Source organism: Astatotilapia calliptera, chromosome 16 (genome assembly GCF_964374335.1).
Source record: "Astatotilapia calliptera chromosome 16, fAstCal68.1, whole genome shotgun sequence".
Classification (NCBI taxonomy): domain Eukaryota; kingdom Metazoa; phylum Chordata; class Actinopteri; order Cichliformes; family Cichlidae; genus Astatotilapia; species Astatotilapia calliptera.
The window spans coordinates 21,057,625-21,082,785 of NC_137437.1; the positions used below are offsets into that span (position 1 = coordinate 21,057,625).

A 25,161-nucleotide genomic window follows, 5' to 3' on the forward strand; every position below is an offset into this window, starting at 1 on the left:
ATGTGCTCATTAAGTTTCTGCTCTATGACTTCATCGGCATGAGTTCTCAAATGGAAGATAGTTCATTCAGCTTAGAAAGTGTGTTATTGCTGTAGATGCTGATATTGTTGCGCCTCATATTTAAACAGTATACATTTAGCGATAACAGTGTGCTTCTCTGTTTTGCTAGAACTTTTAAAAAATTTTAAACGTGATATGCATGTGTATTGCATCTGTGATTAAATTGCAAAGGCAGACGCTGACACTGTCTGTCATGTTCTTAAGCAAACTGTACTGGACAGACCAGGGAACCGAGAGTGGCATCCCTGCCAAGGTGGCATCTGCAGACATGGATGGCTTGAACCCCGTCACCCTGTTCACAAACAATCTTGATCACATTGAGTTCATTACTGTGGACATCCGAGAGAACAAGTTATACTGGGCTGTAACAAGCACTGGCGTGGTGGGTTTTTACTTAGCTCTCTCTAAGGTGCTTTAATCCTGATAATTATTTGCAATTTATTTAAAGCACTAATTTGTTTTGGTTTCCCTAAAATGCCGCAGATTGAACGTGGCGATCCCGACGGAAGCAACCGCATCACCATAGTGACAGGCCTGTCGCACCCCTGGGGTGTGGCTGTCTATCAGAACTACCTCTATTACACTGACCGCAACTTTGAGGTGATAGAGCGTGTGGACAAGTCCACTGGAGCCAACAAGGTCGTGATGCGAGACAACGTGTCTGGACTCAGAGTTCTGAAAGTTCATTTTCGAGAGAGTGAGTAACACACAGATCTGCCTCAGTTCACTGCCTATATTATCTTTGCTGTTGCTCTTTAGTCTCACTGGATTCTGTTTACGCTCTCAGCCTCTGCAGGTACATCTAATGGCTGCACAAACAACGTGGGAGCGTGCGAACAGCTCTGTCTGCCTCGGCCACAGAGTCTGTTCACCTGTGCATGTGCCACAGGTTTTAAAGTTAATGCCGACAACAGGACCTGCTCTCCCTACCAGTCTTACGTCGTCATCTCTACTCTGTCTGCTATTAAAGGCTTCAGTCTAGAAGGGTCAGACCACTCTGAGGCCATGGTGCCAGTAGCTGGAAGAGGTCAGAGATTGTAATACTGTTGCATACATAATTAACTATGCAGGTTATAATAAAATTAGTAATAACGTTTTTAAAATGTGGGTTAGTCTTTGTTGTAATCAACTAAATAAATTAGTGATCTGTTGTTGTTTGTTTGCATTCATTCCCTCTGAAGAGACAGTAATGACCTCTAATGACTGGGTTATCCTCTTACAGGCCGTAATGCTTTACACATTGATGTCCACATGGCTTCTGGTTTCATCTACTGGTGTGACTTCAGCAGCACTGTGGCGATACAGAACGGGGTCAGACGAATCAAGCCAGATGGCTCAGGATTACGTAGCATTGTGACATCTGGAATCGGACGCAACGGGATACGAGGCATTGCTGTCGACTGGGTGGCAGGTATGCCGTTCATTCATTTAAGCACATGTTTTGTTTACCACACAAGTAATGTGCAGATGGGTTTACAGCAAACTAATCTGTGTTACAGGATGTATTCTGTACCTAGGCTTTAGCATCTTTAATTCCTATAGAGGTCATTTATTGTTTAGCATTAAGCAATACTCTGCAGCAGTGAGATTCATTTAACTTCTAGCACATCAAATCAAATCACATCACATCACTTTTATTGTCACATCACATGTGCAGGTACACTGGTACAGTACATGTGAGTGAAATTCTTGTGTGCGAGCTTCACAAGCAACAGAGAAAAAAAATACAATAACTGTAAAGCATTAAAAATACAATAACATAAAACAAGCAAAATATAAGAATGGCTAAATCTGAGAGTAATAAATATATGTACAATACATTACAAATAGATCACAGTCCCTTCTTATGGAGTTGTAGTAGTTTGTAGACAGTCACACTGTCTGTTATTTTCCTCTCAGTTTCCATCACAGTGGACTTTAAATAAAACAGTGAAGACTTCACTGAAATGCAGACTTTCAGCTTTAATTCAAGGAGCTTTGCTGAATTTTTGCAATGACTGTTTAGGAATTGTGGCCATTTCTACCCACAGTCTTCTATTTTCAGAGGCTCAAAAATAATTTTGACAATTGACTGACAAGTAGCTTCACGGTCAAATGAGGCCCATTGCCTTGTTATTTCATGACAAATGAAGCAGAGATAATATCTGAAGTTGATTCAGTTGATTCAGAGTGTTGAAGAGTGAATGCACTGGCCAACTCAGCAACACAAAAAGGCCTGAGAGACCACAGAAGACAACTAACATGCACAATATCACAGTTACTTCTGTGATAAAGAAAAACAACTTCACAACATCTTACCTAATCGAGAGCAGTCAAGGAGGTAGGTTAGTAATTGTAAATACACAGGATTTACAACAAGCTGCAAAATGCTGGTTACACTCAAGAAAATGAACGGCAGAAAACATGTGAAAGAGCCGAGACTAGAAAAAGACTATAAATGCTAGTCCAGTTACCATGTTGTACTGATAACACAATCATCCCAGTAACTTATACTGCTACACCAAGCATGACCGACCAGTTTCTTTCAAAACTATCTTAACATCACTGGAGTTGATACTATATTAAATGCACACTTTACTGGTTTTGTCTCTTAAGGGAATTTGTATTTCACCAATGCCTTCCTGACTGAGACGTATGTTGAGGTGCTCCACCTGAACACAACTTTCCGTAGGGTGCTGCTCAAGACCCAGGTGGACATGCCACGCCACATCATTGTAGACCCCAGAAACAGATACTTATTTTGGGCTGATTATGGTCAGAACCCAAAAATTGAGCGCGCGCTCTTGGATGGAACCAATCGCACGGTTTTAGTATCTTCAGGGATCATCACGCCTCGAGGCCTCGCTCTGGACTTTCAAACTGGTTATGTTTACTGGGTCGATGACTCTCTGGATATGATTGCTCGAGTCAGCCCCCAAGGAGGAGAGACAGAAATAGTCAGGTATGGCAGCCGCTACCCAACTCCTTACGGGATTACAGTGTTTGAGAATAACATCCTGTGGGTGGACAGAAACCTGAAGAAGGTGTTCCAAGCAAGCAAAGTGCCAGGAAACACAGAGCAGCCAGCTGTCATTAGAGACAATATCAATATGCTGAGGGACATTACCATCTTTGACCAGCGAACCCAGCCCAGTAGTGCACAAGCGCTTAACTACAACCCCTGCCTGGAAGCCAATGGAGGCTGTGCCCACTTCTGCTTTGCTCTCCCAGGTTCTAATGCAGGCAGTCAGAATAAAAAATGCAGCTGTGCTTTTGGGAATCTTGGAGCAGATGGAGAAAGCTGTGTGGTGTCAAGGGACGATTACCTTATCTATACTACGGAGAGCACTGTCCGGAGTCTGCGACTCGATCCGGATGACCATGCGCTGCCCTTCCCTGTCGTCAATGTGCCTCGTACTTCTGTGGCACTGGATTTTGACATCGTGGACAGAAGGATTTACTTTACCCAGAGCTCCGGTGCAGGATCAAGCAAGATCAGCTACATCAGCCTGTCCTCTCCCATCTCGGCTCCTGTAGTGGTGGCTTCAGGTATGTTTTACACTCATGTTGGTAAGTTTAGTTGTGTTGATGCGTTGCTCATGGCGTTGTGATCTCTGTGGTTTGACAGATCTTGGTGCTCCTGATGGCATTGCTTATGACTGGATAAACAGAAGAATTTACTACAGTGACTATGTCAACCAGAGCATTAGCTCTATGTCTGTTGATGGCTCCCAAAGAACTATAATTGCTCATGTGTCCAGGCCAAGGGCCATCATGTTAGATCCCTGCAGGGGGTAAGATTTACACAGCACTCTATCTTCGTTCGTAAGACTAAACGGCACATTTATAAATGAATCTTTCTCTTTCAACAGATACATGTATTGGACAGACTGGGGAACCCATGCAAAGATTGAGCGTGCCACCTTAGGTGGAAACTTCAGAATAGAGATCGTGAACAGTAGTCTTGTGTGGCCCAATGGCCTGACCCTGGACTATGAAGAAGAGAGGCTTTATTGGGCAGATGCCAGCTTGTAAGAGCTGAAAAAATCTTATTTTATCTTGTTGTCTTGTTAATCTGCAGCAACTGCCATTATAATCTGTTTGCTCTGCCATCAGACAGAAGATTGAGCGATCCTCTCTTACTGGTTCCAACCGTGAAGTTATTGTCAGCACAGCCATCTACCCTTTTGCTATGACCATGTTTGGCCAGTTCATCTACTGGACTGACTGGAACACCCGCAGCATCTACCGAGCCAACAAACACGATGGTTCTGACCAGAGGGTTATGATCCAGAACCTTCCATCTCGACCAATGGACATCCACGTTTTAGCTGGCAGAAAGCAGCAGCAGTGTGACAGTCCCTGCCAGCAGTTTAATGGAGGTTGCAGCCACATCTGTACTCCAGGTACAAGAAACCCCTTTGTCTCGAGCATGTTTTTCTTCTAGTGCCTTAATTGAGAAGGAATAACACAAACTGTTCTGCAATTTTGTCACGTTAGGACCTAATGGAGCTGAGTGTCGGTGTCCATCAGAGGGCCGCTGGTACCTCGCCGACAACAAACACTGTATCCCTGATAATGGGACTCGCTGCCAGCCAGGGCAGTTTGCCTGCATGAATGGCCGCTGTATTCGAGCCCAGTGGAAATGTGACAATGACGACGATTGTGGAGATGGAAGTGACGAGTTAGAAAGAGTCTGTGGTAGGTGTTCACGGTAATCCTAAATTTGTCACGAGTTTTATTGGGTTACCAACAATCTCACTCTCACAGCAGTCCTTATAGAGCCCTCCTGAGGTCCTTCTCCTCTCTGTTAAATGCAACTCTTAATCATTTAAAGTTACTAATTCTAACAAATGCTCTTTTTCTGCTTTAAAATTTTATTTCCAAGGACATAAAACAATCCTCAGCTACGCTGGTGTGTATTCCTGCATATTTATGATTATTTTTCCAATGACCGTCTTGAGCAATAACACAAATCAGTACTAACACATGAATCAATATACTTGTCTTTGCATGCAGTCCCACAGTTGCTGTCATCCTTTATTGCCTTGTCAGGTAAAATGAGCTTTTAATGGTCGAGTGTACAAGCCCCCATTTCCTTCAATCTCACTCTTCTGGCCAGAGCTCTGATCTCATCTCGATTCTGTTTGGCAGCCTTCCACACTTGTGAGCCTACGGTCTTTACTTGTGGCAATGGGCGATGCGTGCCCTACCACTACCGCTGCGACCATTATGATGACTGCAGGGACAATAGCGATGAAGTGGGCTGTCTGTTCAGACCTTGTGACCCAAACACAGAGTTTGCTTGTAACAACGGACGCTGTATTGCAAAGGACTATGTTTGCAATGGTATCAACAACTGCTACGACAATGGCACCTCTGATGAACGAAACTGCCGTGAGTATCCTTAGTGTGCCACATAGAGGAAAGTACTGGAAGTTGTTTTTGCATTAAATGTGCTTTCATTTGCGATCATCTCAGCGGAGAGAACCTGCCAGCCAGAGCAAACAAAATGTCAGTCTACCAACATTTGCATCCCACGCTCGTATCTGTGTGATGGAGACAACGACTGTGGGGATATGAGTGATGAGAGTCCTACACACTGTGGTAAGTTCAACAACAATATCAGGATCAAGTTGTTATTTTTTCCTGATGCATAACTGCATCAGGTAACTGTTGCTGTTGCTAAAAATCTCTGCCAAAGTAGGAGAAAAGACATGGGTGTTATTAATAACATTTATTTAATTTATGAAGAAAAATAAGTGAAAAAACATTTATTCATTTATAATTACGTTCCTTTGTTTCCCGTGGCACAACGAAGAAAAGAGTGAGTATAAGTAACCTAAAGAAATATAATTGTCAGCATGTGCCATCAGGCAAATTGTTATTTTAAACTTTGGTACCAGCCCACAGTTTCTGTAAGGATAAGTAAATGGACTTGGACCGGACAGGTGGAGCGTTACATTGTACGTAGCTATAATTTGATGTATTGGGATTTTATGTTATGTATTCATTCATTCTGCTATTCTCCTGTGTTTTTATTACTAGTACATTTCCATCGGCATGTTTGTGGTGTTGGCAAAATGATATACTTAATCACATTAAGAAAAGGAAAAGAATGAATGAAATAAAAAATAGGAGAGGCAGATGTTGTTTATGTGCTAAAAATGGGTCATTTTAGTTCGTTGCTGGGTGGTTGCTAGGCAACGTAATGATTTAATAACATCTGACATATTGTATTACATTATTACAACCCTAAAGAGGTAAAATGCTGTATGGTCTAGGAAGCGGATAGAGAATTCAGGTACTGCAATTAGATAATGAATATTATGTAGGTTTGCTGTACAAGTGGCATCATAATGTTACTTCAGACACTTATTGGTTTTTCAGATATTTAAGTTTTTTATTTGCAACCATTTTTCTGTAATACAATGTGAGAAAACAATTTAAAAAATATGAATAAGTAATTATTCTAGTAGGTTGTCACATAATGATTTGATCTTTACTTTTCAGCTCCCAGATTCTACAAATCAGCATACTGTATATTAATCCTCAAAAAGATTCATTATGAGCCAGAATGATATTAGAAATAAAAAGAGATTTCATGACTTTCTGCATCCTCTCCGTAGCTCAATCCACATGTTCCCAGAGCGAGTTCCGTTGCTCGAGTGGCCGCTGCATCCCCGCCCACTGGTACTGTGATGGAGGGGCTGACTGCAGTGACGGCTCTGATGAACCCCTCTCCTGTAGTGAGTGTTGCAAAAAAAACTCTCTCACCACCAAAATGGGCCTTTTGGCTTTGTGTGTCTGCCCCCTTCCCCGTCATCAGCTGCTCTGTTATTGTGTGTTTATGCCTCTCCGCCAATCTGCATCTGTGTGCTGTGTGAGAGAGCTCCGTGAGTGATGTAGCGGGGACTGCAAGTCAGTGGTGTATTTCTTTGTTGATGATGTGGTCAGTCAGGCCTCCTATTGTGTGCTGCATTCCTGTGTGGTGACGCCCCTCAATGTCCTCTGACAAACAGCACCTCCCCCTCCTTTTGTCCACCAGGGGTTACAGAGCCTCACTTTGGCTTTTGTTTAGATAGCTCACCATGCATGGGAATGTGGAGTTGCCATGACTATTTTGAAAGCTTTGCCAGTGTTGTATTGTGCCTTCTTTATTAGTGGAAAAGCAGATGGGGGAAGTACCTGAGATAATTGGCAATTACAAAAATAAAAAAACAGGGAGTGAACATATTTACATTGGATAGAAACGAGTTGGCATATGTTATAAAGTCGCCACACTGTGTTCATGTTGGTGTATTATATACATTTTAATGTGTGTGATTTGTGCCTGCAGCCACATTGATCCGAACCTGCAACACAGACCAGTTTCGCTGCGATGATGGCCGGTGCATTGCCTCGTCCTGGATCTGTGATGGGGACAATGATTGTGGTGACATGAGTGATGAAGATCAGAGACATAACTGTGGTATGTGTCCTTTAGTCCTATATCCTTTCCCCCTTTTTCATTCACTCTTTTTTCTATTTGTCCTTTTTGTGTTTGTAACCAGCATGGATACAAGTGCTGGTCCGTGCATGGGTCATTGAGGACAGTTGGTCATCTTTGCTATATCCAATAAGCTAATGAGAAATAATCGGATAGGGTCACCTGGAGGCAGATGATTCACTATGGCAGCCCCTAAAGGGAGCATCCAAAAGAACACGAAGAAGAAGACTGGCACTAGTAACTATGGCAGCTGTCCAGCAGTTAAAAAACAACTGGGTATCCATGAGTAAAATTATGAGATAATAACCTGAAATCTCGACTAAATTTTGCCACGATCACGAGTGTGAGCTTGCCCGAGTGCCTTGAGAGAATGTCCAACTTGGTACAAATTTGGAAAAATTGGTGGTTAGAGTTAAAATTTGCTTTTCAAAGGTCAAAGGTCACCACGATCTAAAAAAACCAAATCTTGGACCTGACTTTATATTCACCCAACTACAGTATCACAAAAATCTTGGGACACACTCAGCCAATCGAGCAAAAGTTCACAGAAATGTTTAACAAGATAAAATGATTAAATAAGATTTAATATCCAAGAGGTTAAAGGTCAACTCTGGTGTGATGTAATGCTTTAAAACACACGCTATTGAACATAACTTTACACAATAACTCAAAATGAAAATGGAAGGCTCGTCCCTACACCGTTGACTCAGTTAAAGAGCAAATCCTATTGACTGCAGAGGTATTAAGCCACGAGTTGGTAATTCTGCTTAATTATTTTACTACGTCTTCTCACTTCTTTACCGCCCCATCCCGCCTCGAAGACCATCCTCTTGTTCTCCACCACTTCTCGATTGCCCCCTCCTGCTTCCTGTTGTTATTCGGGATACTGATTTAGGTACACACCACTGGGTGAGTGTTGTTTGTAGGGACAATGGAAGTGAGCTGCCAGCATCTAAGTGTCCTGTAGAAGGTCTCCAGTCCAAGGAGCTGACATTCCTAATTTCTCCTGCTTCACTCGCTACTTTGTGCATGTCTCCTTTCTTTGGCTTCCTGGCTCAAGGTGGATCAAGATTCTTATATTTCACCGACATGCGCTCCAAAAATAAGATGCCTGAAGCTAAAGACTTCAGCGCTGTAGGAGACTCACTTCAAACAATGTGAAGTGATCACATGAGACGGATAAAGAATTTGTGGTCATAGCCGCATGTTTTGAAATACAGTTTGGAATGTTTTTGGATTCACAAAATATGTAGGTTGACGCTGGGTCACCGCATTCAATATTTAACTTCTTGTAAAGCCCCTGCCTGTTTTGTTTGTCTTTTTCAGCCAATCGAACGTGTTCAAGTGCAGAGTTCACATGTGTGAACAACAGGCCACCTCAGAGGAAATGCATTCCCCGTGACTGGGTGTGTGATGGCGATGCGGACTGTGCGGATGCTTTAGATGAGCGTCAAAACTGCACGCGCAGGTCCTGCGGCATCAACGAGTTCACCTGTAATAATGGTCTCTGCATACGCAGCTCTTACAGGTTAGAAGGAACGCTGGGATATCATCTGTGATGAGTCTGACTGGAAATTTGAGTTCATTTTCTTTGCTCTTCAAATCAGGTGCGACCGTCGTAACGACTGTGGAGACAGCAGCGATGAGCAGGGCTGCACGTACCAACCTTGCCAGCAACATCAGTTCACCTGCCAGAACGGCCGCTGTGTGTCACGTGACTTTGTCTGCGACGGCGACAACGACTGCGGGGATGAGTCCGATGAGCTGGAGCACATGTGCCACACGCCAGCACCCACCTGCCCCCCGGGGGAGTTCAAATGTGAGAATGGTCACTGTATCTCCTTGAGCCAGGTGTGTGACAGGAGTGATGACTGCTCTGACAACAGCGACGAGAAAGGATGCGGTGAGTGAAAAGTATTTTGACAGCATTTCCTCGCTCTGATGAGATGTGAGCCTCACTGAGAAGAATGCTCAGCAACAGACTCAACTGAAGCTTTCCTACCTTTGTAAAACAATAGAGCCTCAGATAATTTAACATTACAGGGAAATTGTTCACAGGTGCATACAAGCACCAAATATGGTATGTAAACTCTTTTATGATTATCTCCTTTGATAAACCTCATTAGTCTTTCAAAAACACAAGACGGCAGCCATTTTCAATCTGGCTGTTGGGAAAGGCAAGAAAACATATTTATATAAACTAGACTTGCCTTTTTGAATTGTACTAGTGTGAAATCATACATGTTCAGTTATAGAGAAGTCATACTATTTGTTCAGCCACACTTATAGACATTTTACACTCCTTGCTGGTTGCACAATTCTTACCTAGGCTTGGATTTAGAGAGGGCTGTTGACTATTCAGAAGGTTCGTGGTTCAGTCCTCACCTCTTGCATCTGTATGTTGAAGCATCCTTGGGGAAGAGTATCCCAAGTATCCCACGATGTATCTGTCCAGGTTTGCATGTGTGTGAGTGTTAAAAATGTGTACATTGAAAAGTGCTTTGAATAAAAAAAAAAAGCGTTGTATGAGTCCATATCATAGACTAAACTAAAAGAGAACACAGAGAACACTTACCAACCCAACCTTAAGTACTTGATAGTGTAGTTAGAGTAGTTACACGAGGTAGCCAATCTAGCAAACGGCTTAAAAGCACAGCAGTGTATCAGCCGCCTGGTCTGAACCTGTCCAAAGACCTGCTTATCAGGTCAGTTGGTGATTCTAAAGGACCTGGTTGTGTGACACACAGTTATCTGACTCTTAATGTATGCCTGTTACCATAATAATAATAATGATAATAATAATAAAAATTGAGGACAGGGTGTGCAAACATGAGCCGAGTGTAAATGAGATTTGACTTTGAGTTTGAATGACAGTCACTGGATGAAAGTTAAATGTTCAAGCATAGTTGTAAGTGTTATGGTGGCAAAAGGGTAATTGCGTCATTGCAGTTATTTTGTTTTACTTGGAGTAAAGAAGATCTGAAGAAGTTCTAAATGTATCCAGTGGCTGAAGTTCTGGAGTAAAACAACTGTTTCTTAATATAGAAATGATGATTCTATATCTATAGGATTTTTCAAATGAATAGCTTCAGAGAGACAAATATGCAAATTCTTCCTCTTGTATCCACTTTTGCAAAATTGTTACACTTATCTGTAACAAACAAATACATCCAAGAATGTTAATTTAGCAAACTGATTATAGATCTAGCACTATAATATAGTAATTGGTAATTGTTTATTAATAGCAAGTTAAAAGGTTAAATGTTTTTTTTTATTACTTTAATTTTTGGGCTCTTTTACTTCTCTAACTGTAGGTATCAATGAGTGCACAGACCCATCCATTCACCACTGCGATCACAATTGCACCGACACACCTACTAGCTTTATATGCACCTGTCGTCCTGGCTACCGCCTCATGTCTGACGGCAAAACGTGCGACGATGTCGACGAGTGTACAGAGACCCCCAGCGTGTGCAGTCAACTGTGTGAAAACACAGTTGGTTCCCACATGTGCAAGTGTGCTCCAGGTTTCCTCAGAGAGCCGGATGGGCGCAGCTGCCGTCAGAACAGCAACATTTCACCGTACCTGATCTTCAGCAACCGCTACTACCTGAGGAATCTGTCAACAGATGGGGTGGCCTATTCTCTCATTCTGCAGGGTCTGACCAGTGTGGTGGCCACGGACTTTGATCGCGTCGACAAGCGTCTCTATTGGATTGATGTGAGCCGCAGAGTGATAGAAAGGATGCATAACAATGGCAGTAACAGAGAGGTGGTGGTTAATGGAGTTCTGCATGGGGAGGGCCTCGCAGTTGACTGGGTAGCCAGGAAACTGTACTGGGTGGACAGCTTCCTGGATTGTCTCAAAGTGTCTGAACTGGATGGCCGCTTTGTCAAGAAACTAGCCGAACACTGCGTGGATGCCAATAACACCTACTGCTTTGAAAACCCCAGAGGCGTTGTGTTGCATCCCAAATATGGGTGAGGAATCCAAATATAATAAATATGTTTGCTTATCAGATGGTCAGAAATAACCATCTGGTACAGATTTATGCTTATTGACGTGTCACACTCTAAAGGGTCATTCTGATTCAAGCCCAAACCCATGTTGGCAGATTTTCTGAAATATCAGTAAACTTAACAAATTAAAGAAATTTATTAAATTTTTTCCCTCTTACTTTCCCTCATATGTCTCCATTAAGGCTCTTTTCACTATGCTTAGTATAGAAGCAGACAAAGTTCTGGTGTGTTTTTACAGATTTTAAAAAAAAAAAATTATAAGCAAAACTGAAGATCTTCTCTTTTCAAGCCCACTTAAAATTATAAAGACTTTGTTCCTTGCACCTTTGTTCACAAATGTGGACAACCTTTTGTTTTTGTGTAAAGCCAGAGGCAATTTATCAGAATTTATTGATTTTAATTATACTATCTGAAGACTCTACCTTTAGTTTTGATGTGTAACAAGGACCAGATTACTCATGTCCAAAGTTTTCACAGTGTAGATATTAGTGATCTGATTAGAAGCATTCAGTAAGCAAATAACTGTTATTGTGGTACCTGGAAAACATTAAGTAATCCCCAAACTGTAGAATTTTTTGAAATGTTTTATTTGTATCTTAATATTATTGTTGCTTTTAATTATCATTTATTGTTTCATTGTTATCCTGCTGCCAAAACATGTAGCACAGCACTTAAATAACCATCAATTGCGGTTAAAACACTTACTCTCAATGCTAAGCGGGTATTTCCCTGACTTCCTGCAACCTGAGCTTTTGCTTGGGTTGTATTTTTAATTTCAGCTAGCTATTTGTGATTAGTTGCACTTTATAAGTCTATAAATTCAGCTTCTGTTTTGAACAAGAAGTTCGTACCTGGTTATATAGTTGTTACATCCTTTGTTTTTTTGTTTTGCTTGTTTAAAATACAGCTTCACGTCGGGGTAGTGGGGTCATTTTACAGCACAACACAAAACAGTCTACATTTTTTGGCAAAGTGCAAAACATTATATACAAGGTATGTAGGGCCTCAAGAGGTTAAATAATGTATATGTCTTATCCCCCTGATAGATTTGTGTACTGGACAGACTGGGGTGACAAAGCCTTTATAGGTCGTGTTGGAATGGATGGAACCAACAAATCGGCCATCATCACCACAAAGATCGAGTGGCCCAACGGTATTACAATCGACTACACAAACGACAGGCTCTACTGGTCCGATGCTCACCTCAACTACATTGAGTAAGTGCACCTGAAAACAGGCAGATTCTTTTACCCTGCCGTAAGAGGAAGCCAGTAACTCTGTGAATGTATTTCTTCTGTCAGATACTCTGACTTGGATGGTCAGCACAGACACACGGTGTACGACGGAGACTTGCCTCACCCGTTTGCCCTGACTGTGTTTGAGGACACTGTATATTGGACTGACTGGAACACGCGCACGGTGGAGAAAGGCAACAAATACGACGGCTCCGGCCGTCAAGTACTTGTTAACACCACACACAGACCATTTGACATCCACGTGTACCATCCTTACAGGCAGCCTATTGGTGAGTGAATCCTGTTGCAGGTATTCACCAAGGACTAAACCGTACCTGGTCTCTGTTTTTCTAGAGACCAAAGTGTTTTAATGAGTGTTGCTCTTCCTCTAACAGTAAACAACCCCTGTGCGGTGAACAATGGAGGCTGTTCACACCTGTGCTTGATCCGTCACGGGGGGCGAGAACACACCTGTGAGTGCCCAGACCATTTCCTGACAATTCAAATAGGAGGTGTGACCCGATGCCTTCCCATGTGCACCAGCACCCAATACAGATGTGCTAACAATGAACGGTTTGTTAAAGCTTCTTTAATCTTTGGCATGTTTTCTGGTCTTTTTTTATTATTTGCTACATTTTTTAAATATAATTTTTGAATTGACTGTGATACATTATTGGAAATAGGGAGGACAAGATTATTTATAACCATGTTTTTACCCAAAAATGTCCCTGCTGCTTACAGCCTTCATATGACTTTATGCATTTTTATTCTTTTTTGGGGGATTCTCCCCAAAATTCTTCATCTTTCCAGTTTCTCATCCACCAGTTCAAAAACTTGAATACATTCACTTTTTTAAGACTGCCTTTGAAGAATAGTGCCACCTAGTGTTTGTGTAAAATACATGCTCACAGGTCTTAAATACTTTTGCCGAGGTTTTGTGTATTTATATAGCTGCCCTTGTATTTGAAAATGTGAAAGTTTGGAGATGTATTTTTTCAGCCTTCCTCAAAATCAGAGTCTATATGTAGGAAATTCAATACATTTGAATGGGTAAAGGACTGGACTTTGTTATTCAACACATGGGATAAGTAAGCAGTTTAAAGCTTTACATAATGCTCACTTCTGCTTCAACAGGTGCATTCCTATTTGGTGGAAATGCGATGGTCAGGCGGACTGCAGGGACGGCTCAGACGAGCCCTCCACCTGTCCGTCTCGACACTGCAGGCTTGGTCAGTTTCAGTGCAACGATGGAAACTGCACCAGTCCGCACTTTTTGTGTAACGCCAACCAGGACTGTCACGACGGATCAGATGAAGACGCTGTGCTCTGTGGTAGGTTTTTTATTCATTTTTTGAGGCTTTTATGTCTTCCTACCTGCTTCCCATCTCCTAATGATTTTAAAAGTACACATTTGTATACTTTGTAGCTACACACATGTGTGAGTCACACCAGTGGCAGTGTGCAAACAAGCGCTGCATCCCTGAGTCGTGGCAGTGTGATGGTGAGGACGACTGTGGCGATCAGTCCGATGAGGACCCTGCACACTGCTCCTCCAGGACCTGTCGCCCTGGACAGTTTAAGTGCCGCAACGGACGCTGCATCCCACAGAGCTGGAAATGTGATGTAGATGATGATTGTGGTGACAATTCTGACGAACCGCTGGAAGAATGCAGTAAGTAAATTACAGCATATCAACTAAACATTAAAGAACTTAAATCGGTAATAATTTTATAGAAATGTTACCCTTTAAAATAAGTTAAGTATCCATAGATATTAGTATTTAAAAAAATATATTAATTATTGAACTGTTTTCTCCAAAGTGGGACCAGGATATCGATGTGACAACCATACAGAGTTTGCCTGCAGGACGAACTACCGCTGCGTGCCGCTTTGGTCTGTTTGCAACGGCCACAATGACTGCAGAGACAACAGTGATGAACAGGGCTGTGGTGAGTTTTAGTCCAGTTTTGTAGCGGCAGCAATCTGAAAATGTTGTGTTTTTCTTAAACACACACTTCATGCCTTCGTTTAAAGCGTTACTGCCTGATGTTTCTTTTTTTACATCCAAGGTAAGATTTTTTAGGGATTTCAAAATAGATTCAAAACAAGAAATTAGCTGAAGGAGCGAGTGAAGGGCAATTAGCCAACGCCTCAGCCTCCTGTGGAACATTACACGGTGTGATAGTGGGAGGTGCTGATGGAGAGCATCTCACCACTTACCCTCCCCCACCTTTTACCTCTCCCAGGGAGCACGGCAGATTTATGAGCTGTCCACTGGTTTGAGTCCACTTGTACGTGCTCATATGTGTGTGTTGGTGCTCTGTCCTTGCGTGGGGGCAGGGTTCACACAAGGCTCTTTGTACTTGCTACGATCCAAACACACTCGCCGCGGCCCTCCCGTCTCTTATCAGAGGCCCTCACTCCATTAGTGCCATGCCTGCGCAGGAGTGGAGATCTGTGCTAATCTTTCTGTAAGAATGTACCAGATGGGCCAGGTGGAGGGGCTAAGAGGGCAGGACTAGCTAACACCGCGCTATCTTTGACCCCCAGCACTGTGTGGTAGCGATGGCTCAGACCAGCTCTGCTGCACTCCTCTCCCTTCTGTGCTTCTCATCTCCTGCAGCCTTATCCTCCACAGACATACACTGGCATGGATAGAGGTCACCCATCTGTCTTTGGCAGGCTGCTCCCCTCCTTCTACCACTTTGCAGTTTAATTAAAAAGAAAGATCTCTTTTATTTCAAACTGACATTTTATCATTACCTAAATGTCTAGAAATTCAGTGTGCTTGCTGATAAAGCCTCATATTTTCTCATCTCTTACTGCTGCACATAAGATTTTCTCAACAGTGAGAATACTTTAATGGTTAATACATCATAGACTGGTGCCGACATAGTGACAGGCTAGTGCCGGAGAACGTTTATAATAAATAATGCTAAACAAAGAATGCACTCAGTTTACTGTTTCTTATTTGCAATTAGTTTAAATACGCGTGTCTAATGTAATGTATGCTGTATACTGACAGCAAATTTATATTTGTGTTTTTAAAGTTTTAATTGACATTTCAGGACAAATTTGTCACACTGTAATGTATTTAGTAGATTTTTTTAAATATCCTGTCTGTATAAATATTTTAAATACGATAATACTTTAGTGTATTTTAGTTTAAAAAAATTCTACTATCCCTATATAAAAATACAGTAGTAGATGTTTTCTTGTGCTTGCTTCTACAAGTCTTTTGTACCTCTACTGGAGGTTTGAAAAAGTTAAGCCAATTGTTTTGAGTTTTAAAAAAAAATATTGGTGTATAACAGCCATTATTGCTTTAAAGCGCCCTGGTCTTCTCTTCAGATGAACTGAGCTGTGATCCTAACGGAGACTTTCGCTGTGACAACCACCGCTGTATCCCACTGAGATGGAGGTGTGATGGGGACGACGACTGTGGGGACAGTTCAGACGAGCGCAGCTGCAGTGAGTCACCTTGGCCCTCACAGATAAACACTTTGAACTATTTCTAAAAATATCAGATCACGTTCAGTTTGAGTGGTTTGGAGACAAAGAGAGACGGTTTAGAGATGTGCTGAGGACAGACAGTGGATATATTGGACAAAGGATGTTGACAATGGTACAGGAAAAGATATGTAGATTTTTTTTTTCATCATGTAGAAAAAAAGTCAGCATTATTTAAATGCAGCACTTTTTAATAACCTTTAATCTGGATTTTTATACTGTACTTATATTTTAATGGGATAGTCTGGTTATTGGGATGCACATACACAAGCAAAGAGGGCTGTGGTTTATAATCATGAATAATTCAACTTCTGTGGATATAAAACAATAACTGAAATGAATTATTGTTGTCATTAAATTGAAGTGATATGATACTTCTGATAACTGCTACATAATTTAGTCAGTTGTTAGGTTGTTGCTTGGAAATGCAATGCAATGCACTTATAGCTGATATCAATAAGAAGCTTCAGGAGCCAAAAGAAATAAACAAAGAGATTTCACGTATAAAAAATGTTTAAAAATAAAGTAAAGATTATTTTTTGTTGTTGTGTGCATCTGCTCTAGGCCAAGCTAATAGCTAAATCAGGTACAAGGCATGTTTGTTTGTTTTTTAGATCAGTAATGTGCATGATCCCTGACAAATAAAAGCAAAACAAAGTTCCATCCTTTTCCGTAAGCTGCTCTGAATGATGCCACGCCACCTAATTTGAAGTGTAAATCTATTAAAACGAGGTGCCAACGGCAGCAGCGTTATAGTGCAATAGTAATGACGAGGTATTTTTCCTCAAGTAGTAAAACAAGTTTATTGTTTCCACCTTTAGCAGGAACAATTTTCTAACATATTTCACAAAGTATTGTGATAAGCTGGAGGTTGTTGAAGTAGCTCCCCTTTTAGGTCATTGGATGCTGGCGCGTGGCTCTCGCTGTCAGACATCTCTTAGCTTGTGTCATTGAAAGTGAAGTTATGCTGTCACTTTTATATCACAGAAAAATGTACATCAGTACCATCGTAGATGTTTTGACATGGCACAGTCCAAGTAAACAGTGAGAAAATAGATCTCCTGATATGTGCGTGACATTTCCCGCCAAACTGTCCAGACTTCATGTGTGAAAGCGGTTTGGTTGTGTTTTGGTGTCGGCTGTTCCGACAGCTGTCTCTTTAACTATTTTTATTGTGGGGTTTTAGTGTAGCGCAAATAAAAGCAGGATGTTGATCCCAAAGAATAGCCTCGCTATCATTTATTCAGACATTTGGGGAGGTTTTCGTAAGAGGCTCGAGACTTCTGCCGACAGCGGAGCGGTGAGAGAGGAAGTCTTATCAACTGCTGGAGAAACAGGCTGTCCTCAGTGTTTGAGAAAGAGGGAGTGAAGGAGTCTGTCACCTTTTGCCCTGAAGAATTTAAACATGTCTGAGAATATGCCAGGTAACAGGGATAATGTTGCTACTCAAAGGGGAAGCAATGGTGTTTAATCAGAGCAGCACAGTGTTGCTGTGCTGGTTGCCCACGCCAAGAGAGTTTGTCTTCTTGAACTCATGAGCTCAGTGCAGAGTAATGTGTGCGTGTACTTCTGTAGTTAACATAAGATCCAGTATTTAATATTTGGATATGGAAGCAAATCATACATTAAACATTTTATGTTGAAAAGTTTGCGACATACATAAGAGCCTCTGATGTAGTTTTCATCATTTTCTCTCAGAAGTCATATTTGTGCATTTCTTGGATTCCACCTTGTTTAATTTGTGTTTCCATGTTTTCTCCCAGCACCACGCGCATGCACGGAGAGCGAGTATCGCTGCGATAATCTGCGCTGCATTCCCGACCGTTGGGTCTGTGACCATGACAACGACTGCGAGGACAACTCGGATGAAAGGGACTGTGGTAAGTGGAGGCTCTTTGTTTTGGCTCAGGGTCGGCCTGTTTGTGAGTAACAGAGGGCCGCACTAAACAAAGAAGCAATAAAACCTTCAGTTTTGAAGCACAGACAGACAGGACCACCAACAGTCCGTTTTTCAAAAAGAGTTTATTCAGTCTGCTACAAATGAGAGTTTCTACAGTGAGCGTTGGACAGACGGGTCGTTGCTTTAGAAACTTATTCTTGATGAATATATGTGTGAAATAAAAGGTTGTCAGGGGTTCCTTAAAAACTCGTAAAATGTCTCAAATACACATTAACTAATAAGTATTAAGTGTTTTAAATTCAGGACCTAATGCCACTGTTTTTGCCTCATCCACACATTTAGGTTATGCATTGTAACTGCATCATTAAGGCTGAGCTTTATAATTTGACTAATCATTTAAGGCTGTTTGTAGATGTAACCTGTAGGTTAACTATGAGGTTGATCAGTCTAGAAACTGTGTAGCTGATGAACCTGCTATATGCAGTTTAGCTGTTGTCACCTGACTATGCTATTCCCTATTTGCAGAGTTGCGGACCTGTCATCCTGGCTACTTCCAGTGCGGCAGTGGACACTGTATCGCCGAACGTTTCAAATGCGATGGGAATGCTGATTGTCTGGACTACACGGATGAGACGTCATGCCGTGAGTGTCTCTCATCATTTGGTTTTCTGTGTCCACTCTTTGATAACATAACTAGATTCTTTATATTTGCTTCCTGATTGTTGAGGCATCATTAGGAGAGATGATTGTGAGTTTGGTTATTGATTTTCTTGTGTGAAAGTCACAGATTTAGTTTAATAGACTGCTTCTGACTTTCAGCAACCCGCTATCCCAATGGCACATACTGCCCCCAATTCATGTTTGAATGCAAGAACCACATTTGTGTCCCGCCTCACTGGAAATGTGATGGAGACAATGACTGCGGAGACAACTCAGACGAGGAGCTTCATCTCTGCTGTAAGAAGTTATTAAAACACCCACAGTCCCTCAAGTCCACCGCACACAAAGCCAAATCTAACAGCACGCTAACTCGTGTACACTTTTTTGTACAGCGTGCTGCTCATTTGAATGGTTGAATCTGCTAAAGTAGGTTTACTCTGTTCGTCCACAGTGGACATCCAATGTGAGGCTCCATTTCGTTTTCACTGTGACAATAACCGCTGCATCTACAGCCACGAGCTGTGTAACTCAATCGATGACTGCGGTGACGGCTCTGATGAGAGGCAGGAAAACTGTAAGTACACATTTTTTTACTCTTTACTACTATACTTGAACAGAGCTGAATATCTTTACAGCTTCTGTTGAGAATCACCATGTTTCTCCTCTTTTAGGTCAAAAGCCAACGCATGGACCTTGTACAGATGATGAGTACAAATGCAGTAACGGACAGTGTATCCCTCTTCAGTACGCCTGTGACGATTATGACGACTGTGGAGATCAATCTGATGAACTTGGCTGTCGTAAGTAATATCAGCAAAGAGCAAATTAATAACAGAGTCAGAGTGGATAAATAAGTACAAAAAGACCCCTTAAATTTCTAATCTAAACTGACTTAATCCAGTACCGTATGTGTAAACAGATTCAACATATAAATATATCTGTAGCAGAAGCTGTCTGATTTCTCATTGTAGTCTGGGGGCTGTTGAACAGTGTAGGCAAACAGACTGATCCAGATGCAGGACACTACAGGCTGACCTCACAACAAAATGTAGCGCTTTACTTGGGAAAGTACAAAGTCTGAAACCTCCACTAAACACTCCAGAACATAGAAGTAAACATAGCTGAAAGAAACATGACTGAACATAAAATGGAAAAAGTGGAGAAGGTAGAAAAATTATGTCATAAGGACAAAGAGGGAGGCAAGACTATTTAAACAGAATGGGCCGAAAAGGGAAGCGGAGATGAGAAGTAACGCAAGTCAGAAAAGTAAGTAAATCAAAGATCAGCCATCCACAGCTCCATAAAACCAGACAAGAAGTAGAACTTAGACTATAAAACTGAAGCTCATCACACTACAAAAACAGTGGGAACATGAATCCAAATGCTGAATCCCAAAAATGACAACGTACTACTAGAAAAAGAAAATGTAGAAATCAAACCCCAAACTCTGGGACTGTGACAGAATACATATTTTAACTTCACTTTTCTTGACTTGGTAAGAAAAAGTGACTGCATGATATAATGGTTAACACGCAGTTAACATTTGTGAGTGTCCAGCTTTACATTCAGAGCATGTTTTCATTAAATCCACTTTTCTCAGACCAAACCAGTGGGCACTCATGCAGTGCCAACATCTGTGAACACAACTGTACAGACCTGACAGGAGGAGGGTTCCTCTGCTCCTGCAGACCTGGATATAAGCCCAAATCAACAGAAAGACACAACTGTGAAGGTAAACAACACACACGTTAGTCAGTGGTGTATTAAAACTAGTTACACTCCCACAGACGTGTTTTATAGCATTCAGTTTGTGTTGTCTTTTGTTGTTCTTCAGATGTGAATGAGTGTGAGGTGTATGGGACGTGTCCACAGGACTGCAAAAACACAAAGGGCAGCTATGAGTGTTTCTGTGCTGACGGCTTTCTTTCTTTTGGCGAGCCCCATGGGACTGAGTGTGCTGCTCAAGGTAAAGGATAATGCTCTTTATAAACCTTTTAGTTTAATTCTTATGATTCCCAACCTCACTTACAACACCTCACTGTCTGTATAGGAAACCCACCAGTGATGCTTTTGCCAGACAACGTTCGCATTCGTCGGTATAACCTGTCCTCTGAGCAGTATTCAGACTATGTAGACAACACTGAGCACATCCAAGCCTTAGACTACCTGTGGGATCCAGATGGTCAAGGCCTGAGTAAGACTGCTACGGTATAGCTTTAAAATATTGTGGCATGCAGGGTATATGAGTAAAATAGGTCTTCCTCTGGTGTGCAGGTATTGTGTACTGGACAGTTCTGGGTCGGGGATCTCAGTTTGGCTCTATCAAACGTGCCTATATGACCACATTCAATGATTACGGCAACAACCCGGTGAAAGAAGTGGACCTGAATCTGCGCTACATTGCCAATCCTGATGGTATCGCTGTGGACTGGGTTGGCAGGTAATTAATCAGGAATGAGGCTTTACTTTTATGCTGTAGATGATGATCTCTACTCAGTTTTTTAAATCACTGTTCACAGGCACATTTACTGGACGGATGCTGGGACCAATCGAATTGAAGTGGCTAAACTTGATGGGCGGTACAGGAAGTGGTTAATCCACACTGATCTCAACCAGCCAGCTGCCATTGTTGTGAACCCATCACTCGGGTATGAGGATGTATACAACATTTGTTTATAAAGATTTAAGCTTAAAGTGTTTGGAGAAAAAATGGGTTATTTCTGCGATTGCTTCTGGACAGGATGATGTACTGGACAGACTGGGGCAGGAACCCCAGGATAGAGTCTGCATGGATGGACGGTCAGCACAGACAGGTGTTGGTACAGGAGGAGGACCTGGGCTGGCCTACTGGTTTGACTGTGGACTATCTGAATGGAAACAGAATTTATTGGTGTGACTCCAAAGAAAACATAATTGAATCCATGAAGCCTGATGGCACAGACAGGAGAATCGTCATATCAGGAGGTCAGTGCACTAATATCTGCGGAAACCATTTAAACAGATAAAACCCTGACAGATTCAGCGTAAGTTATAGTTTGTGTTCTTTCTTATTTTTCCCAGACATTGGACATCCCTACAGTCTGGATGTCTTTGAGGGACATGTGTACTGGACAACAAAAGACAAAGGTGAAGTGTGGAGGATAAACAAGTTCGGGAGAGGAAACAAAGTGAAAGTTCTCACCATAAACCCTTGGCTGACACAAATCCGAATTTACCAGGAGCACCGACACAATCAGTCAGGTCAGAACTCATTTATCTAATATATATCATGTCAATTATGTAACAATTGTAAAGGTTTCACTCTTCTGTTGGATATTAAGAATGTTAGTGTAATTACATGCAACTTACTATTGATGCCAAATAAGTCATGGTTACTTTCATTCACTTACTAGTCTAAGTGAAGTGTTGGCATTCAGAGACTATTGGATTCAACGTTGATAGTTTAAGTTCTCTTTAATTCATTCTTTGAACAGAATTTCAAACCTATTTCAAACAGTATGAAAAAAACTCCAAGAGACTCTAAATGTTGTAATTTTTTTTCTACATCTAGAAATGTTTCGCTTATGAACAAAAACATTTTTATGAGTGGAAGATATTACCGTATCTAAAGGACATCAGGGGGGATATCCCAAATCTTAAACTCACAACTCTGACTGTGAATCATGCAAAGCTACACAATAAGCACGTAGGGCTGGGTGCTAGCTTGGCTCACCTGGCTAAGTATGTTAGCACATGCTTTAATGCTTCAGTGGCCTGGATTTAAATTTGAGATAGAACCTTTTACTGCTCTCTTCCTACATTAACCACAGAATAAATAAACTAAAGTAACCAACTATTATCTTACGTGGATATCCCTAAGATATTAGTCACAATGTAAAGATCCTGAATGAGCTCCCATTTGTCACAAACTGGATCAGAGTAGGTGGCCAGGAAGGAGTCTGCACAAGAAGTTGACTTAAATATAAAATCATTTATTAAACATAATCAAACCAAGACATAACGATCACCAATAAGTTTATCTGGGCCAGCTTTTATAGCCTGCAAGACACAGGTGACCTGCATTAGCTGGCGACCCTCCTATAACAACTAAGAAACAGCAGGCAATGGCTTTTGGGTGTGGCAGTATTGCAGCGCGTGTTATCCCCCACATGATCGCTCCCCACTTTTCTGTCTAATCTACAGTGGGGCAAAAAAGTATTTAGTCAGCCACCGATTGTGCAAGTTCCCCCACTTAAAATGATGACAGAGGTCAGTAATTTGCACCAGAGATACACTTCAACTGTGAGAGACAGAATGTGAAAAAAAAATCCATGAATTCACATGGTAGGATTTGTAAAGAATTTATTCGTAAATTAGGGTGGAGAATAAGTATTTGGTCACCTCAAACAAGGAAAATCTCTGGCTCTCACAGACCTGTAACGTCTTCTGTAAGAAGGTTTTCTGTCCCCCACTCGTTACCTGTATGAATGGCACCTGTTTGAACTCATCATCTGTATAAAAGACACCTGTCCACAGCCTCAAACAGTCAGACTCCAAACTCCGCCATGGCCAAGACCAAAGAGCTTTCGAAGGACACCAGGAAAAGTATTGTAGACCTGCACCAGACTGGGAAGAGTGAATCTACAATAGGCAAGCAGCTTGGTGTGAAAAAATCAACTGTGGGAGCAATCATCAGAAAATGGAAGACATACAAGACCACTGATAATCTCCCTCGATCTGGGGCTCCACGCAAGATCTCATCCCGTGGGGTCAAAATGATCATGAGAACGGTGAGCAAAGATCCCAGAACCACACGGGGGGACCTGGTGAATGACCTGCAGAGAGCTGGGACCAAAGTAACAAAGGTCACCATCAGTAACACACTACAACGGCAGGGAATCAAATCCCGCAGTGCCAGACGTGTTCCGCTGCTGAAGCCAGTGCATGTCCAGGCCCGTCTGAAGTTTGCCAGAGAGCACATGGATGATACAGCAGAGGATTGGGAGAATGTCATGTGGTCAGATGAAACCAAAGTAGAACTTTTTGGTAAAAACTCAACTCGTTGTGTTTGGAGGAAGAAGAATACTGAGTCGCATCCCAAGAACACCATACCTACTGTGAAGCATGGGGGTGGAAACATCATGCTATGGGGCTGTTTTTCTGCCAAGGGGACAGGACGACTGATCCGTGTTAAGGACAGAATGAATGGGGCCATGTATCGTGAGATTTTGAGCCAAAACCTCCTTCCATCAGTGAGAACTTTGAAGATGAAACGAGGCTGGGTCTTCCAACATGACAATGGTCCAAAACACACCGCCCGGGCAACAAAGGAGTGGCTCCGTAAGAAGCATTTGAAAGTCCTGGAGTGGCCTAGCCAGTCTCCAGACCTCAACCCCATAGAAAATCTGTGGCGGGAGTTGAAAGTCCGTGTTGCTCGGCGACAGCCCCAAAACATCACTGCTCTCGAGAAGATCTGCATGGAGGAATGGGCCAAAATACCAGCTACTGTGTGTGCAAACCTGGTAAAGACCTATAGTAAACGTTTGACCTCTGTTATTGCCAACAAAGGTTATGTTACAAAGTATTGAGTTGTATTTTTGTTATTGACCAAATACTTATTTTCCACCCTGATTTACGAATAAATTCTTTACAAATCCTACCATGTGGATTCATGGATTTTTTCTTCACATTCTGTCTCTCACAGTTGAAGTGTACCTCTGGTGCAAATTACTGACCTCTGTCATCATTTTAGGTGGGGGAACTTGCACAATCGGTGGCTGACTAAATACTTTTTTGCCCCACTGTATGCTGTTCTATCGAATAAATAAAGGCAAACAATCCAAGAATACTAATATAAAGCTTGAAAAACCTAAACCCTCACTGACAATAGGCATACTTGCGAGTATAAAACTGAGATCCAGATAAATTGAGTTTCTGTAGAAATCATTTGAAGTCACAGAGTTAGACCAAATCTTTGCAATTTGTTAATTTTCAGGCAGGAAGCACAATACATTAAACTTATTTTTATGTAGTTAAGCACAGACACAGGGACCAATGTAATTATAAAGGGCTTAGTTTTAAGTGTTTTCTCTTGTAGATGAGGACTAGTGAAGTGGTAATATGTCTTGAAATGTGTTGCCAGCTTAAGATATTTCCCAAAATACTTTTATTTTGCTCACTGTGTTGCTTTCGCTCTCTGATGTCATTAGTTTCCAACCCTTGTAAGAATGTGTGCAGTCACCTGTGTCTTCTTCGACCTGGTGGATACACCTGTGCCTGCCCGCAAGGCTCCTCCCCGGTGGAGTTTGACTCCAACGAATGTGACGCAG

General features: G+C 41.9%; 1 protein-coding gene across 1 annotated transcript in view; it reads left to right on the forward strand.

The window, feature by feature from the left end:
- Window positions 1–25,161, forward strand: part of lrp2a (low density lipoprotein receptor-related protein 2a) — a 55,788-nt gene that overhangs the window by 26,740 nt on the left and 3,887 nt on the right. Inside the window, exons 36-73 of the mRNA XM_026143784.2 lie at window positions 265–442; window positions 544–757; window positions 848–1,087; window positions 1,283–1,471; window positions 2,656–3,588; window positions 3,668–3,833; window positions 3,912–4,070; window positions 4,156–4,445; window positions 4,540–4,740; window positions 4,928–4,954; window positions 5,059–5,094; window positions 5,194–5,436; window positions 5,521–5,646; window positions 6,669–6,788; window positions 7,379–7,510; window positions 8,855–9,056; window positions 9,136–9,431; window positions 10,843–11,509; window positions 12,595–12,765; window positions 12,850–13,073; window positions 13,179–13,356; window positions 13,918–14,114; window positions 14,210–14,455; window positions 14,604–14,732; window positions 16,135–16,254; window positions 18,057–18,173; window positions 18,719–18,835; window positions 19,013–19,150; window positions 19,305–19,427; window positions 19,525–19,653; window positions 20,454–20,585; window positions 20,688–20,819; window positions 20,904–21,047; window positions 21,128–21,293; window positions 21,373–21,501; window positions 21,594–21,817; window positions 21,914–22,093; window positions 25,042–25,161. Coding sequence (XP_025999569.2) covers window positions 265–442; window positions 544–757; window positions 848–1,087; window positions 1,283–1,471; window positions 2,656–3,588; window positions 3,668–3,833; window positions 3,912–4,070; window positions 4,156–4,445; window positions 4,540–4,740; window positions 4,928–4,954; window positions 5,059–5,094; window positions 5,194–5,436; window positions 5,521–5,646; window positions 6,669–6,788; window positions 7,379–7,510; window positions 8,855–9,056; window positions 9,136–9,431; window positions 10,843–11,509; window positions 12,595–12,765; window positions 12,850–13,073; window positions 13,179–13,356; window positions 13,918–14,114; window positions 14,210–14,455; window positions 14,604–14,732; window positions 16,135–16,254; window positions 18,057–18,173; window positions 18,719–18,835; window positions 19,013–19,150; window positions 19,305–19,427; window positions 19,525–19,653; window positions 20,454–20,585; window positions 20,688–20,819; window positions 20,904–21,047; window positions 21,128–21,293; window positions 21,373–21,501; window positions 21,594–21,817; window positions 21,914–22,093; window positions 25,042–25,161 — 7,535 coding nt within the window. The remainder of the gene's footprint in view (window positions 1–264; window positions 443–543; window positions 758–847; window positions 1,088–1,282; window positions 1,472–2,655; window positions 3,589–3,667; window positions 3,834–3,911; window positions 4,071–4,155; window positions 4,446–4,539; window positions 4,741–4,927; window positions 4,955–5,058; window positions 5,095–5,193; window positions 5,437–5,520; window positions 5,647–6,668; window positions 6,789–7,378; window positions 7,511–8,854; window positions 9,057–9,135; window positions 9,432–10,842; window positions 11,510–12,594; window positions 12,766–12,849; window positions 13,074–13,178; window positions 13,357–13,917; window positions 14,115–14,209; window positions 14,456–14,603; window positions 14,733–16,134; window positions 16,255–18,056; window positions 18,174–18,718; window positions 18,836–19,012; window positions 19,151–19,304; window positions 19,428–19,524; window positions 19,654–20,453; window positions 20,586–20,687; window positions 20,820–20,903; window positions 21,048–21,127; window positions 21,294–21,372; window positions 21,502–21,593; window positions 21,818–21,913; window positions 22,094–25,041) is intronic.